The sequence below is a fragment of the Corylus avellana genome, chromosome 4 (assembly GCF_965113065.1).
Source record: "Corylus avellana chromosome 4, dhCorAvel1.hap1.2, whole genome shotgun sequence".
Classification (NCBI taxonomy): domain Eukaryota; kingdom Viridiplantae; phylum Streptophyta; class Magnoliopsida; order Fagales; family Betulaceae; genus Corylus; species Corylus avellana.
Genome location: NC_142493.1, coordinates 11385241 through 11402610, shown reverse-complemented (window position 1 = coordinate 11402610; position 17370 = coordinate 11385241). Strand labels below are relative to the sequence as shown.

At 34.3% G+C, this 17370-nt stretch overlaps 1 protein-coding gene across 1 annotated transcript; it reads left to right on the top strand.

Annotated features, from left to right (window-relative positions):
* The first annotated feature begins 11731 nt into the window (after positions 1-11731).
* On the top strand, positions 11732-16611 carry LOC148586306 (uncharacterized). The gene is made up of 5 exons (XM_088516148.1): positions 11732-11792; positions 11867-11974; positions 15273-15301; positions 15782-15835; positions 15925-16611. Exons 2-5 carry the CDS (start codon positions 11896-11898, stop codon positions 16042-16044), a joined length of 282 nt encoding a protein of 93 aa, XP_088372274.1. The 5' UTR covers positions 11732-11792; positions 11867-11895; the 3' UTR covers positions 16045-16611.
* Positions 16612-17370: the final 759 nt, after the last annotated feature.

Genomic DNA, 17370 nt, shown 5'->3' with positions numbered 1-17370 from the left:
ATTAACATATATAATATATTAAGTTGAGATTAAAAATATTTAGAATGAAAGACAAGTGCTTACAAGATGAAAGATAACAATAAAATTGAATGAAATAAGTTAACAACACCATAATTTTATTTAACCAAACATTAAATTAAAAAATAAATAAATAATGAAAGGCATCTGACCCACAAAGGCAAACCCATTTGCCTTGCCAAAGTTAATCAGTTAACAATATTTTTAAGAAAGACTCAATTTTCGCGTGTCAAATTTGAAAGAACATTGTCCTAGGAAGCAACAATAACTGTAATGATGTGACAATAAAAGAGGGGGGGGGGGGGGGGGGTAGGATAGCTGGCCTAAACAAGCTTTTATTTAAGTAAAAACTCAAATTGAATCTCATTAATAAAAATAAAAATAAAAATAAAAAAGCCCTAAAATCCAACTTTATATCAACAAAGTAGCAAACAAAACAATCATCTGTTTTCGTGTCTTGGTTAGATTCTTCAAGGTAATATCTCCTCTTCTAGACATATCTATCTCGAAGAGAAACAATTAGTTAATAGCAGAAATGCCAAAAATGAGAAGGTGAAATTGGATTTGAGAAACAAGATGGATATCATGGCCTAGGAAGAAAATTAGTACAGAGAAACAACTCACAACTATTTACTCTCAATAGGAACTAGAAGTCCTCCAGCTGGTTAATAGAGATATTGGAAAGCTTCAGCCTAATGGCTTCAAACTCTGCATTTTGCCTCTCTTCATTGGTCAACCATAAAGACAAGCAACGATTGATTAAGTCCTTGCTGCAACTCATGGGGGAGCCCCTTTTAAAAATCCGGGTCCTCCCAAATCTTGTAATCTTTGCTAGATTCGAATCCGAAGGCTCTTCGGCATAACTCTCTAAAATGTCCCGGATGGCACGACACCAGATTGGCCGAGCTACCTTTAGGAAGTCATGAGTAGCCAATACTGGAAGGTTCACACTTCCTAGTTCAGACTCACCATTCCCACCTCTTCCACGATAATCTGATCCTCCCACCTTCAGAAGACCACAACCATCTGCTAGGTCACTGTATGCTGTTGACCAACACAAGTAAACTACCATGTAAGTGCCAAATGTAGAATATAAGCAAAAGATGAGATTCCATGACTTTGAAGGACATAAATTCCCTTCACAATATCAGCATTGTAAATGTTCAACAACAGTATATAATCATATTAATATCGTCAACAGGGCTCTACAGTGCAGAAAGCATACAAGGAGATTGTCATACATATATAAAAGTAAATGACCCACACAACGCTATGTGAACAGTACCCACGATGCTGTATGAACAGTACCATCGAACAGTATTATGAACAGTACCCTATACAGTATTTTATGTTTGTGAATCTTATGAAAATTTGGTGATCCCTAGTTTGAAGATCCGAGTTTTCAAGAAATAATGGGTCTAAATTTTTTGGGTATGCTGGAAATTGTTGGGAATTTCAAAGGAAAAACATAAACAAGAAAAAACTGAGGGTTGAGAAGCAAGGGATTTGTCTACTTGTTCTTCTGGGACAAGGAGAAAGGTCTGCTAGTACAATAAGGAGTCTATATTCCAAGTCCTAGTTTATGTTGGAGTCCTTTATTAATTAGTCTTTATAGTCCTTCTTTTACTTGGATTTCTTATCTTATAAATAGGGGATAGTAGTTGTAGTTTATTTTCAATAAAGAATTATTAAGCAAAAGCTTGTTTGTGGTTTGTTTCCAACCCTAATTGGATTCAATTGTGGTCTCTCCTACCTGAAATGAGTTATTGTGGTCTCTCCTACCCGAAAGGAGTCATTATTATCAATAAATTTCTATTATTAGTTGTGGGGTTCCATCAAAGGCACTAGCGAATGCAGGCGATAAAAGTCGTGGCGCTCAATGATGGATAAAACCATCTAGGGTAAGAAAACTCCTAAAAACTTAAATATTGACAAGTTCCCAAAGAAACTGTGAAGATTAAGTAGAAAAAGAACAATGGAAAAAAGGTTTCCATCACAGACACAAAGTCTGAGGCCCAACTGATTTGGTTTACTTTTAAAAACCCAATCCCGATAGAGTACTAGCACCTTGATGCAGGAGAAAATTGAGAAAACTGTTATTTAAAAGATTGAATTTCTCCTTTTCCATCAGGATTATATTTTCTTTTTTCTAATATGGATTATGTTTTTCCTTTCCTATTAGGATTTGTTTTCCTTTTCGAGTTAGGTTTGATTTTCCTTTTCCTTGTTAATTTAGGAGGTACCTAGCCTATATAAAGGCATCTAGTCTTTGTTATTTTAAGAATGCAGTTTATACTATCAATTAAATAAGTCTTTTAGAGTTATTTCTCTGTTTGTTTATCTGGGGTAGTTAGAGACTTTCTTTTCCCTATTTGTTATTTTCTCTCTTCCTGAATTTCCTTCTCAATCTTCAATTCTTAGTTTCTACTGCTATTATACGCTGTCAGAACAATCTTACTACTGCCCGACGTCACACCTCTATGAACTGAAAGGAGATCCAACTGGTGGAAAAAAGATACCCTACACAGACACAGAGTTTGAAGCCCAACCGGTTCAGGTTAAACAGAAAGCAACACAATAACAAAAAGAAATTTAAATACAAGAAAGAAAGCAGAAAAAAAAAATAAAAAATTCTAAGCCCAAAAAATAGCAACACACGAGGCGGAAGGGCGGAGGCCCTACTGTCGGCGCGTGAGGAACACGCGTCGGCGTAGGTTGCCAGGGGGATGGTGGGGAACGCCAAAAGAGGCCAGCAGCAGGGTGGAGGGGCAGCGAAAGCTTGCACGCGCTGCGAAAGGCGCTCCACGCGACAGCGCATGTGATACACGCGCTGGAGAGTAAGATCTACTCTCAGGCGTGTGTGGGCCACGCGCCGGCATGTGGTGGTACGGCTGATGGCAGTGAAAAGGTGAGAGACCCAGGATCCTGGTGGAGTGACGTGTCTTTGGGTGTGGCTTCCTGAAATTTACAGGTCTGATTTTGAAAAAATAAAATCCAAAAACTTCAAAGAGTTTGCATATCCAAGGTGGAGGACGACGGTATGGTGCTGAAACCGGGTGGCTGGCGATGGAGAATGGGCTGGTGGTGCTTTTTTGCAAAGATTGGACCTTCGAGGGGGGAGACTGGACCTCCAAAGAGGTGGATAGGACCTCCGAAGAGGCGGATAAGACCTTTGAAGAGGCAGCAAGAAAGGGAGGGGGAAAGAGGAAGAGGGGAATAGGGGGAAAAATGTGGGAGGAGGGAGCCGTGACTCCCTCCCCACTAGATGGCCAGAGATACAAGGGGGAGGCTCTCTTCAAGTTTCTGGAAGAGAGAGAGAGATCAGAGCACAAGCTACTTATTTGTTCCTTTTATAACCACATGCACCCATTTTCATTATTTTTTTTTTCAATACAAAGCCTAATATGTATAAAAGTGCATCAAAAATTTCCTTGTGGGTCCTGCTTACAATCTGACAGGATAAATTCCATTTGAACAAAGTATATAATTATTTTATGAGGGGACAACACCACAAGTATGAGCTTCCCATTTTCTATGAATTTCCACTATATTCCTATTATTCTATTCTCCCAATTCTCTAAACCTCTTCTATCCTAGTACACCTTAACTATTGGAAACAGATGAATGGACTATTCATAAACAGATTGAAAAATATGAAAATATATGTTAACAATTACTGATGAGACAATATACCCAACAAAACAAATTACTAGGAAATGGTGATCAAAATGGAGCCAAAATAAGGTTTCCAAACTCAAACAACGTGCATAGAGCAGCCTTTAAACATAAAAGGTCACCGGCACTGGTTCTTCCTTAGTAGATTTTACTAACTAGAGTGCAATGCTTGGCATGGTCAAAGACCTGGTGACGCCAAGACATTTGATTGCACTAGTTCTGGGTTCCGCTTGTGCATTAAATGTGCCACTCTTCTACTAGTAACTAGGTATAGATATGATATGCATCTCCTATATCTCACTTACGCCGCTGAAGATGGCACCGAAAAATATTATTGTCAAATTTGGAAAGAAGAAATAGATGAAAAGCTTTGGTTCTATTACTATAAAACTTGTGACTTTACTGCTCAACCTCAATGTATTCTTGAAAGAACTTGTTTCGATTAGTTATATTTGTTTATGTGACAGAGACATAGAGGAAATACCTTATTGTATATTATTTAATTCAATATACATTCATTATGACTAAAACTCATGCTAATAAAGACATTTTGCGCATTTTGCATACGGGTACTTTGTTCCTGTAAGAACCACCAGTCTAACACATGAAGTGTCTTAAAATAAGAAAGCTAACCTTTAACTAGTTGAACGTACGATATATGTCCAATAGTAGATGAATGAGCAAGGAAGTAGTAGTGTGTGTTTGCCAAAGGACTTGAAAAAGGAAGTGGATTGGAACTATAACAGATTTAATTGAAGTGAAAAAAAAAAAAAAAAAAAAAAAGCTTTGTTTGTAGTGATTTTTTTTTTTTTAATTTATTTAAATAGTAATAAAAAGTTATTGATGTGATGTAAAAAGTAAGAATGTTGGAGTTGATTTTGAGAAGAATTTTTTGAGGTTTTGGGTTTTTGGGTCCTCTTTCCGGTCCACTCCTTTGCCAAAGCCATAGTCCCAATAAAATGGTCAAGCAATTACCCAATGTCAGCCCCTATGTGAAATTACAAAAAAAAAAAAAAAAACCCTACAATAATAAAAAGGGAAAATAAAACATCAAATTCATCCATTGATACTCTGTTTAGCCTGCATACCCATTGAACCCATCCTTCTCTTTTGGGGCCAAAACCCAACAATTTCATCCATTGACACTACCTATCTTGCGTTTTCTCTTCCAATGAAAGACATTTTTAAGTGTAAGAGGGGTAGGGAGTTTCTGGATCATCGAGATTGCCCATGTCTTATGGAATGCTATTTTCAGCTGTGTTGGATTAGCCTCAATTATGCCTAACAGTAACAGACTAGTGGATTTTCTTATTTGTTGGAAAGGGACGTGCGGCTGTCCTCAAGATACAGCAGTGAACTTAGTTTTGATGGTAGAACTAAAGTTTTTTTTTTTTCAGAAGTCTTTCCACTGGGCATCTGCATGTGCTCTTCATCTTAATTTCTTAGTTTCTTGATTTTCTTAACCATTTTGTCTACTTTGGTTGCGGCTTTTGCGTTTTTCAATGATATTTAGTGTACTTATTAAAAATGTAACTTTTTTTTTTTAAAAAAAAAAAATTCTCTTAATCCCTTTTTCTATTGTTTTTGTGATGCACTAGCATCCAAAAATTCATCCAAAGCAAAGCAGGCCTGCTAGTCTGCTAAAAGTATTAGGGATGGACACACCCTTGAATCAATGATTATGCAAACTCTACAAAATAATAATAGAATAATAAATGCAAGAGATCAACACACAGTATTTATGTAGTTGAGCAGTTCACCTACATACACGGGATTAACTCCGATCAATCCATTATAAATAACTTGTTACAGTGGTGTTTACTCAAGTTATGCAAAACTTGAGTTAATACAAGAGTAAAATAATATAAAGAGAAACAACCTCTGTTGAAACTAATATACACTCTCAGTAGTGTATTAAAACTCTTTTCTTAAGACTCTCTCTGGAGTATAACTGAAACTCTCCTCTCCTGGCTTCTCTTCTGATGTGTTGTTGTTGATCATCATCAATCATGTTTGAGGCATAAGGCCCCTTGGCTATTTATTGCCAAAGTTAAAACCATCTAGATGAATGAACTTGACATCCAAGTTAGAACCATCTAGATGATGAAGACAAATTGAGAACTGAAAATTCTATATACGACTCCAAACGACACCTATTCTGAATATATAGGTGTTTCACACAATGTTATGCGGAAATAGATCTGACCTAACAATTAATAAACAACCAAAAATATATGAAACAATAAACAATAAATAACACAAATATTTTGATTACGAAGAGGAAACCAATTAGAGAACTCTTTAAAAGTAAAACAATAAAGGATTACAAGACGTTCACACTTACAAAACCTTTGCAATTGACACGATCTTGTATAAGACAAGCGACCCACTTGCCTTCTACCGCAGTAGCCCTTTTCAGAGACAGCTGACACAATCCTTCTACGTGATTTCCCTTCACCGGAACTCCGGTTGACTTCACTTCAACAATCAACAAACGATCACTCTAAGAGAGAGAACATACTCTCTATGTCACAGACTCTCTTAGCACACTACGACGAATTCTAGATGCAGAAATTCGTAGTATAACTTGTGTACAGTGAACTTCACTTTTTGTCGTCATCTAAAGGCTTCGAGTGTGTTTTATCCAAAAGATAAAGGACAGGAAGGTGAAGGATGTAATATTCATGGGCCGATTGAAGTAAATAAAGTCGCTGGATAGTTTGATTTTGCATTGGGAAAGCTTTCAGCAGCCAAATGTGAAAGATTTAGGAGAAGCTCTGTTTTGGTTGCTTGCCAAGAACAGAGTGGTTGTTCTTATATTTATAACCACAAAAGCTACAAGAGAATCACAATAAGGACAAGGTAGAAAAGTTAGATGTGGGTGATAAAAGTAAAATCCAAATATGGAATTGAGAGGACTTCTACCTTGGGCTGTCGACTGAGAAGAGCAGCAATTGTTGCAGAAAATCTGGAAGTGCAGGAAACATGGAAGAGGTGGGCTGTCATTCAGCCTACCTTGAAACATGAGATTGCTGACTTGTTGAGATTTATCCTTTCACAAAAAGTTGAAGGACACGATTTGCTGGGTTTCCAACAGGGTAGTTATAATGTAAGATTACCTTGGCACCAACAAAATGCTTTGTTTTAAACAAAGTCTTCTTTTATGGAATTTTAGTATCCTTGTGCATGATGTATATCAGTCACAGGATCAACAAATTAGCTTTTGGTGACTACTTTCCTTGCTTGGTAAATCCCCTTGATGGGTAATTGTTTCTTTCTTCTCCTGCATAGCTGTTTACATGTTTATAAATGCTGAAAGTATTCTATATTGCATTAATGTCATACTGCTTCAAATTGAATAAAAGCCAGGAACACTGTTTCTTATTGAAGGTTTTCTGTAAAAAAGGAAGTGCATAGGCTGTATCATATGAAACTGCTGTATTGAATCGAATCTGGCTTTTGAAAATTCTGATGAATGCAACCTTTTGCATTTTCTATATGTCAACTTTTATTTACTCATTTCTTCTCGTCTTTCTTCCTCCTAATATTACAAGAATTGCCAAAACAAAAGTGAAATAGTTATATAGTTCAGAATGTTAAGCGTCTATTAAATAATTAACATTTTCTATTATTTTTTTAGGTAAATAAGCAACCCTTTAATCAAAATTTGTTCGAAACACCAAATGGTATGCACCAATATTTCATCAAGGTTGGTATTATGTTCTTGTTATGTTTCTGTCTTTGAGGTTTCATAAACAAATGCTGAATGATCTTTTCCTATTTATAGAAATTTCTTTTTTTCGTTTATTAATTTTGATGTTTATATTGTGAAAACAAAGCAGTGACATAAATTTAATATTTGAATTAAATACAAGAACATACAATCATTATCTGAAAAGTTTATGATGATTGTAGATCTTGGGCTGCTGTAACACACTGTATCTAAATTGTCTATGGAGTTTTTTATAAAATCATCATGTGCTTAACTCATTTAAGGAATGACGTTGTTTTATCAGATCATTGAATATATTGTAAAATCTTATGGATTTCCCACATTGTTGATAGTCGTAATCAGAATCATATATATATATATATTGATGACGAGGAACCATTGTGGTACTCTTGAACATCTTGTAGAAGAATTTTGGTGTTATCTTATAGTCTTTGTGACTGTTGTTTCGAAATCAGCAGGAATCTTTATACTTTTCTTATAAATTTGTTAGGTGGTCCCTAGCTACTATATACACTGACATTAAGTAAATCGAAGATGACAAAATCTTATTCTTTTATTTTATTGATTAGATCTACTATATGCCTGAGATGCACCATCAACAGTTTTGTGCAGTATTCTATGACAGAGCATTTTTGGAGTTCCGAATCGGGACACTTTTTTCAGTCTCTTCCTGGAGTTTTCTTCTTTTATGACATATTTCTCCAGTTAAGGTTGGTATCTTTGTTCACAACTAACGGGGTATTTGAAAGTGTGATTTTGGAGTCCGTCATGATTATTGGGGTGGTTTAGGTGTCATTGATGAAAGATTATGTTTCTTTTTCCATTTTCACATGTTTAGTTTTGTTTCCGTTCGAAAGAAAAATTATAAATGCACATTATCATAGCTGCATCTCCACTCATGAGATAATCAAACATGGATAAGGACCAACATGGAGAAAAATCTATCGATTCAAGAAACTGAGGTATATTAAGTGTTACGAACCTAACGGGATAAATTAGGTTCTAAGTAGTGGCGGAGCCAGACAATTCACATTGGGGGTGCCGCTAAATTTTTTTGGTGTCCTAACAATTTTCTCTACCCTAAAAATTTGGTAATTCAAACAATATATGTATCACAAAAAAAAATATCTATAAAAGTTCATAAATATATGCTCAAATTGATATATTATAAATGTAACATGTCGGCACTAAATCAAAAAGACAAAAATACAAACAAAAAAAGTATCTAAAACTCCACTTTACTGTCTCTTAGAAGTACAAAATTATCAAGTAGAGAATCTAAATTGAAGCTCTTAGCAATTTTCCTTTCAATATGGAGAACTATACTGTTTGCAAGAAAATCATCTTCTATTTTGTTGCGAAGTCGTGTTTTAACAATTTTCATTGCTTAAAATGATTATTCGGTAGTTTGCTGTAAACACTAGAAGAGTCAAAACAAAAACAATTATCCTTTACAAGTCTTCATAGTTGGTTGATAAGGTCTTTTTTGTAGATATGTCTTTAGAATTTGGTCTCTATTTTAGATTTTTTTTTTCTTAAGCAAAGATCTATCGGCAGACTTACTACCTCGACATGACTTGGTTAGAATTTGATTGGAACTTATTGAAATCATTGGTGATCTTCATAATCGTTGGCAATTAAAATTATGTATTTCATACAGTTAAAACATGTAACAAAAAATATATATTCATAAGAAAAATAATTTAATTGAACAATCTAAATATAAAAAGTTTTATCAAAAAATTTAACAAGCAATTGGTATGAATTATTGAGGGCTTTAATACCTATACTTAGGGGTTTATTTATTTATTTTAAATTTTTTTAAGTATAAAAGTTTTTTTTTTTTTTTTAGTCATGTTGTAAAGTGCTGCTATAAGAGTTTAAAAGGTTTGGACTTTTGGAAAGTATTTGGAGTTTGGTCTCTCAACCAAACCTACTGGCCCACACGTGTTAAAAGAAAGAAGCTATGGCAGTGGTCCATTGATGCATAAGCTCATTGACCGATTGACCTATCATAAGAAAGAAGCTACAATAGTCCACAGACAGACAAAAATTTATTTAAACGATGCGTTTAATAAGTGTAATGTTTGTCATCGTCTTCTTCCCCTTTTCACATAACCTAAACCTAAAAGCCATAAACACTGAAATTGTTGCAGAAAAATTTCCAGAGATCCGGCATTGCTTGAGTCGTTTGCCCCTTATGTTTGATGAGTGAGTGTCGATCGTAAGTAAGAGAAAATAATTTTTTTTTGGGGGGTGCAGTGTAGAACTTGGGTAGAAAAACAGCAAATTTTTTTTTTTTTTTTTTTAAATCTTCGCGGCACCCCCAAAGCCTACTGTGGCTCCGCCACTGGTTCTAAGGGAACCTAAACTTTCTAAACGCAAGGTTTGAGATTATTACTTTTTATACCTTTATTCATAGCATAATCCCTTTAAATGAAGGATTCATTACATATTACATATCTAAACGCAAGGTTTGAGATTATTACTTTTGATACCTTTATTCATAGTATAATCCTTTTAAATGAAGTTCATTACATATTACATAAGAGAGTTAGGGCTGAGTCAATAATTCTTATTGGAATAATAGCGTAGCCTAACAAGCCTAGGATTAGCCAAATTATGCTAACATAATATAAACCTAAGACATAAACCTAATACGGCTAGCCTAATATGAAAAGGCCCATAACATTAAGATATATATAGTGGTGTACTCCAACAAGCCAAACGTGGAAGTAATCATACAATTGCACTTCTGGATAGATAAAATAAGGGGCTATTATTATGTTACTAAGATAAACTCGAAAATCAAATGCATCATAATATTCCAGATCATTTTTTCTTTATGTTTTTGTTTTAAAAAATAAATTGTTGGAGCAAATACAAACAATAGGGAATCCATCCTTCTATATTGATCCTAATACCGCTTGACGAATCCTTGAAATGTTATGTAACTTTAAATGTGCTCACTAATTCTACAGGTCCTTTCTTAGCAAGCATAAAGATACAATTAAATGAAAATTGGCTTTCACTTAAAGTAGTGCTTCCCTAAAAAGATTGATTTGCTTCCTTTTACCTCATAATAATTAACTTTGAGTACACTCCTAAGCTCCCCTCCCCTCCCGTAAATAATCTTGTATATAGGCTAAGAGTCTGTTTTAGATTGCATTTGATAAATAGAGTTTTTAAGTTAAAAAAATATTTTTTGACAAAAGCATCATTTTAAAGCTTTTGCCCAAAGTGTTTTTTAAATCATTTTTAGGCTTTTTTGAACATTTAAAAGCGCTTTTAATTTTTTTACTGAACTAATATTTTTTTTTTCTTTAATAGACTTTTTTAGTGTTAAAAGTATTTAGATAAAGTCCACATAACCCCCTCAAACTACCACCCAATTGACAATGTCCCCCCCAAACTTTCAATTACAACAATGTACCTCCCAAACTACCAAAACATTGTCAATATCCCCCCCAAAGCTAGCAAAAAGATCAAAATGCCCCTATATATTTATCAATATGACAAAAATACCCCTACAATTTTAAAAAAATAATAATTTTTTTTAATCAAAAATTTTAATTTTTTTTAAATTTTTAAAATTTTTTTTTAAAAAGATTTTTTTTTTTTAAAACGGAAATTTTTATTTAAAAAAAAAACTATTTTTTATTTTTAGATTTTTAGATTTTTTAAAAATATTTTTTAAAAAACGATTTTTTTTTTTTTAAAACGAAAATATTTTAATTTTTTTTAAAATGGAAATTTTTATTTAAAAATTATAAAAGAAAACATTTATAAAAAAAAAAAAACAAAAAAAACCAACCAAAAATTTTCAATTTTTATAAAAGAAAAATCAAAATTTTAAAATTTTTATTTTATTTTAGGTTTTTCCAGAAATTTTAGTATTTTTTTTTTAAAAAAAATTTACTAAGGGTAGTTTCGTCATTGAGGGGTACATTGACAATGTTTTGGTAGTTTGTAGGGTACATTGTCGCAATTGAAAATTTGGGGGGACATTGTCAATTGGGTGGTAGTTTGAAGAAGGTATGTGAACTTTTTCCAAAGTATTTTTAGACCTCTCAAACACAATCTCAAACCGGCCCTGGTTTGAGATTGCATTTGAGAGGCCTAAAAGTACTTTCCAAACAAATTATTTGTAAAAAAAAATGAAAAAATTACATCAATATTAACAGATATATACTTGGAAAAAAAAAAAAGAAGCAAAATTCAGATATTATTCTAAAAATAATATTGAAATGTTAAGTATGATTCTTTTCATTATTTCCACTATATTTCTATTATTCTCTTCTCCCAATTCTTCTAACCCTCATCATCTATCCCATATTCTCAAGACTGCCGGCCCACTCTTTCAGAGGTTAGTTTTGTGACGCCATCCTTCTAGTTTTCTTATTCATGGTTTTTCACTCTCTCTGTCCCTCTGTCTCTCAGGTTGTTACTCTGTCATTTCCGGCCATGCAATGGGCATGGAATATTGGAATGGAAGGGAAGGGATATCTTCCCAACCAATGGGTCGAACCCTCCGCCGCACAATCAATGGTACGTACTCTGTTTGTTTAGCCTCCATACCCATTGAAGTTTGAACCCGTCCTTCTCTTTAATTTGGGGCCAAAACCCCGCAATTTCGTCTTGCCTTTTCTCTTCCAGTCCCTCATCAATCCTCTCAAAATCTACCTAATTAAGAACCCAAAGAAATATCCAATCAAAAAGACATTGCCAATGTGAGAATATTGCCAATGTCATATGGAATGCTATTTTCAGCCGTGTTGGATTAGCCTGAATTATTTGTTCTTATTTGTTCGAAAGGGTTGTGCGGCACTCCTCATTACTCGAGATACAGCAGTGTGCTTAGTTTTGATGGAAGAAGTAGCGTGTTTTTTTTTTTTTTTTCAAATTTCTTTTGACTGGGCAACTGCTCTGCATCTTAATTTCGGATCAACATCCCCTCGAAATTTTTTTAAATATGAGATTCTCAAATTTTAAAATTTGAAACCCTCTATTACATAATTTATACCTAACGGTCCAAATAAATGAAGAGAATTAACTACTTGATTACAACTAACTAAAATAACTGCCACTTATACACGTGCAATGTTTATTGAAACAGAATTAACTACTTAATAGAATCTAACTTCATCTAACTGTATTGTTTCTCCTCCAGCTCATCTTCTCTTCCTTGCAAATCTGCCTTAACCTCTTCTGCATCTCCCGTGACATAGCCTCCCCCTCTAAAGCACCTTGCCCACAAGGTGCGGATAAGAATGTTGTAAGTGGAATAATTCCTCCCAAGAAGCATCATCTTTAGTTTGCCCCACCCACTGAACCAACACCTCAGTATTGCTCAATAGGACCAACCTCTCTGGTTTTCTTCCTTCCTTCTTCATTCTCCTGCCTGGGGGTAATAACATCATGAAGAGGCTGCAACAAAACACTCTTGTTCTCACCTCTAGTTAGTTTCACAGATTCATCATTTTCCATACGAAAACTTGAATTAGCAGCTGATCCATCCAGCAAACAGGTTCGTTCCTCATACACAAACTGCATAGTGAGATTTAGAAAATCCCACAATATAGGTCCTAGAGTTCTTAACCATTGAATGCCAAGTACCATACCACAACCAGCCAAAGGTAAGATGTAAAAATCAACAATAAAAATATAACCTTGCATCTTTACCTTTGTGTTTTTGCATTTTCCAGAACTTACAAATTCATCTCCATTGGCTACTTTAACTTTTATAGCTTCCTGAAGCATAGGTTGAATTCCCAATCCTTTAGCCATTTTTTGATCTAAAAAATTATGTGTACTTCCAGAATCAATCAAGATTACTACCTTGTGACTTCTAATCATACCTACAAGCCTCATAGTCTTATGAGTAGGAGTTCCAATGAGGGCATGTAAGGAAATTTCAGGAAATTCTTCCAACAAAAAAAAAAAATCACCTGGATCAGGTTCTTCAACTTCTTCCAATTTGGTCACCTTGTGCTCAACCCCCTCAAGCAAGAACAATCTTGGTGAAGCACAAACATGGCCATGGCTCCACTTAGCATCACAATTATAACATAACCCATTTTTTCTTCTTTCCATCATCTCAACATTAGAAATTTTCTGCACTAGCAACACTGCTGAACCAGAAATAGGAATATTAGACTTGTGCTGATTATCAACAATACCAACATTCTCAGAATTCTTTTGCTGCCCAAACAAATTAGTTTTTCCTCCCAACAACCCAGTACCCTTATTCTCTCCCCCAAAACTTCTGGCAACATTATTACAGGGAAGGGCATTCCATTGTGGCTTATTGCTCTTTCTGAAATTGAATATATAATCCTCTTGGATTTTGGCTAAAGAATAAGCATCCACTAGACCCTTAGGTTTAAACATCTTCACTGCCAATCTAATTTCATCTTTTAACCCCCCCATAAAACAACTCAGTTTATGTGCTTCAGGCAAATCAGCCACCCTATTGGCTGAAACTTCAAACTGTTTTTTATATTCTTCCAAAGATCCTTCTTGTTTCAACTTTGACAATGTTTCCATAGGATCATCATAAGACCCCATACCAAATCTAATCTGTAATGCTCTAGCAAAATCATCCCAAGTAGTAAAAGAATTTGATTTATGCAATTCTTGAAACCAAATTAAGGCTGTACCTTCCATATGAAAAGAAGAAATCTTCAACCTTTGACAATCTAGTGTAGAGTAGTGATCAAAGAATTGCTCAGCCTTGTAACACCAATTCAATGGATCCTCCCCATCAAATTTAGGAAACTCCAACCGAATGGACTTAGTGTGGAATCCATCTCCTACCTGAAACCCTCCACCATCTGCTGCATGAATCCTTCCTTTTCAGGTTGAACCTAAGTTGGCCTCCATAGTATCAAAAGAGGAACTTTTATCTCTCTGTTCTGGTACCCTCTTCGATTCCTGAATGCATCTCATCACATGTGCCAACTGTTCACTTAAGAAAGCAAACTAGTCATCCTGCTTCTTCTCAAAACGATCCTATCTTGCACTTATGAAAGCAAACTGGTCATCCTACTTCTTCTCAAAACTATCTTGTCTTGCATTCCTCTCCTGCAACTGTTGATCACGAGCTACACAATCAACCTGGAACTGTTTAAACTCCTTCCTTAACTGCACCAATTCAGACTCTTGCCTCATTGATCTAGTTTTCATTAAAAGAAAACAAATGGCTCTGATACCACTTGTAACAGTAAATTACTATTTCTTATTGAGAAGGCCAATTCGAGATGGCAAATCTCCTAAGGAAGCCAATTCGAGATGGCAAATCTCCTAACAATTCTTTACACTTCAAAAGCTACTCCTCCTTGCACTTGGTCAGCCTTATATAAGGCTTAGCAACTAAAGCAATTCAGTTACAAAGTTGATTACAACTAACTAAAATAACTGCCACTTATACACGTGCAGTGTTTATTAAAACAGAATTAACTACTTAATAGAATCTAACTTCATCTAATTGTATTGTTTCTCCTCCAGCTCATCTTCTCTTTCTTGTAAATCTGCCTTAACCTCTTCTGCATCTCCCGTGACAAAAGGAAGGTGAAGGATGTAATATTCATGGATCGATTGAAGTAAATAAAGTTGCTGGAATGTTTGATTTTGCACTTGCAAAAAGCTTTCAGCAGCCAAATGTGAAAGATTTAGGAGAAGCTCTCTTTTGGTTGCTTGCCAATAAAAGAGTGGTAAGCATCTATTAAATAGCCTTTTCTAGTTTTTTTTTTTTTTTTTTATAGATAAGTAAGCAACTCTTAAATAAAAATTTGTTCGATATAATTAATATGTTATTTACATTTTTTCACTTCTCAACGCCTTGTAGGGTGTAATGGGTACATGAAACACCAAATGGTATGCACCAATATTTCATCAAGGTTGGTATTATGTTCTTGTTATGTTTCTGTCTTTGAGGTTTCATAAACAAATGCTGAATGATATTTTCCTATTTATAGAAATTTCATTTTTTCGTTTATTAATTTTGATGTTTATATTGTGATAAAAAACTAAGCAGTGATATAAATTTAATATTTGAATTAAATGGAAGAACAAACAATCAATATCGGAAAGATTTATGATGATTGTAGATCTTGGGCTGCTGTAACACATTGTATCAAAATTGTCCATGGAGTTTTTTATAAAATCATCATGTGCTTAACTCATTTAAGGAATGGTGTTGTTTTATTAGATCAGAATCATATATATATATTTTGATGACAAGGAACCATTGTGGTAGTCTTGAACATCTAGTTGAAGAATTTTGGTCTTTTATTTTTTGTGACTGTTGTTTCGAAATCAGCAGGGATCTTTATGATTTTCTTATAAATTTGTCAGGTGATCCCTACTATATACACTGACATTAGAGGCCGTATGATCCAGTCAAATCAGGTAAATTGAAGATGACAAAATCTTATTCTTTTATTTTATTGATTAGATCTACTATATGCCCGAGATGCACCATCAATGGTTTTGTGCAGTATTCCGGGACAGAGCATTTTTGGAGTTCCGAATCGGGTTACTTTTTTCAGTCTCTTCTTGGAATTTTCTTCTTTTATGACATTTCTCCAGTTAAGGTTCGTATATTTGTTCACAGCTAATAGGGTATTTGAAAGTGTGATTTTGGAGTCTGTCATGAATATTGGGGTGGTTTAGGTGTCATTGATGAAAGATTATGTTTCTTTTTCCATTTTCACACGTTTAGTTTTGTTTCCTTTCAGAAGAAAAATTATAAATGCACATTATCATAGCTGCATCTCCACTCATGAGATAGTCAAACATGGATAAGGACCAACAAGGAGAAAAATCTATGGATTCAGGGAAACTGAGGTAGATTAAGTGTTACGAACTTAAGTTCATAACGGGATAAATTAAGTTCTAAGGGAACCTAAACCTTTTAAACACAAAGTTTGAAATTACTACTTTTTATTCCTTTATTCATAGCATAACCCCTTTAAATGGAGAATTCATTACATATTACATAAGAAAGTTAGGACTGAGTCAACAACTCTTATGAGGATTATTAATTGATTTTCTGCAGGAGAAAATTGTTGGGTAGGGAAATCATTGAGTCATTTTCTTATGAGGATTATTAATTGATGTTGTAATTATTAAATTCATGTGACTTATTTCTTCGCGGAATGAATTGTGTCAAGATTCTTATTTCATTTTGTCAAATCGCTCACTTTTATTTTCCCCTTCAATTCATTCATTCGTAGATCCACTTGCCAATTGGTTTTTCATGAAACTTTGGACGGGATTGTGAATCTGATGCATATGTCCAATGAAGAAAACCCAACTTACAATATCTAAATGTTGCTAATTGAAACGATAAGAGGCATGCTGAGATCAAATTTAAGCAGGGTGTTTCCACAAAAATCTTACGTTTTTTGTTTATGTTTGTAGGCAGGGGTTTGATAATCTTGAGTGCACCCAGTTTTTAATGTGCAAAGCCTAATCTGTTTATGTTGGCTTTCAATTTCTTCCAACCCCATCCCATTCCTTCATTCTGTAGATTTGATAAGAAACTTCTTTCACGCACCATTATGACAGAAGATAACTGAAGATTACAATGCATTGAACTAAAGAAAGGCTCATTCAATATTATGGACAGAAATTTCCTCCAAACCCCTGTAAAATAGTGTCAAATGTCTATAAACATTTAAAAGACACATTAAATTTAAATTAGTAAACTACTATTAATGAGGTTAAGAATTTAATTTGTCTTTTAAATGTTTATAGACACTTGACACTATTTTACTTGGGTTGGAAGATACTTTCTTCATACCGGTTTGGAGGAAATTTTTGTTCCAATATTATTCAATACAATGGCTCAAAGTTTGGTTTGGAAGTTAGAAGGTGATTGTCACTAAAGACAAAGTAAGAGAATAAAGGAACATGTATATAAGGAAAAGAAGGTTTGGAGA

Coding starts and splice junctions, on each gene's coding strand:
- LOC148586306 (XM_088516148.1), top strand. CDS start 11,896: ATGGGCATGGAATATTGGAATGGAAGGGAAGGGATATCTTCCCAACCA. Junction 11,975..15,272: donor CCTCCGCCGCACAATCAATG/GTACGTACTCTG, acceptor AACGCCTTGTAG/GGTGTAATGGGTACATGAAA. Junction 15,836..15,924: donor GTATGATCCAGTCAAATCAG/GTAAATTGAAGA, acceptor GGTTTTGTGCAG/TATTCCGGGACAGAGCATTT.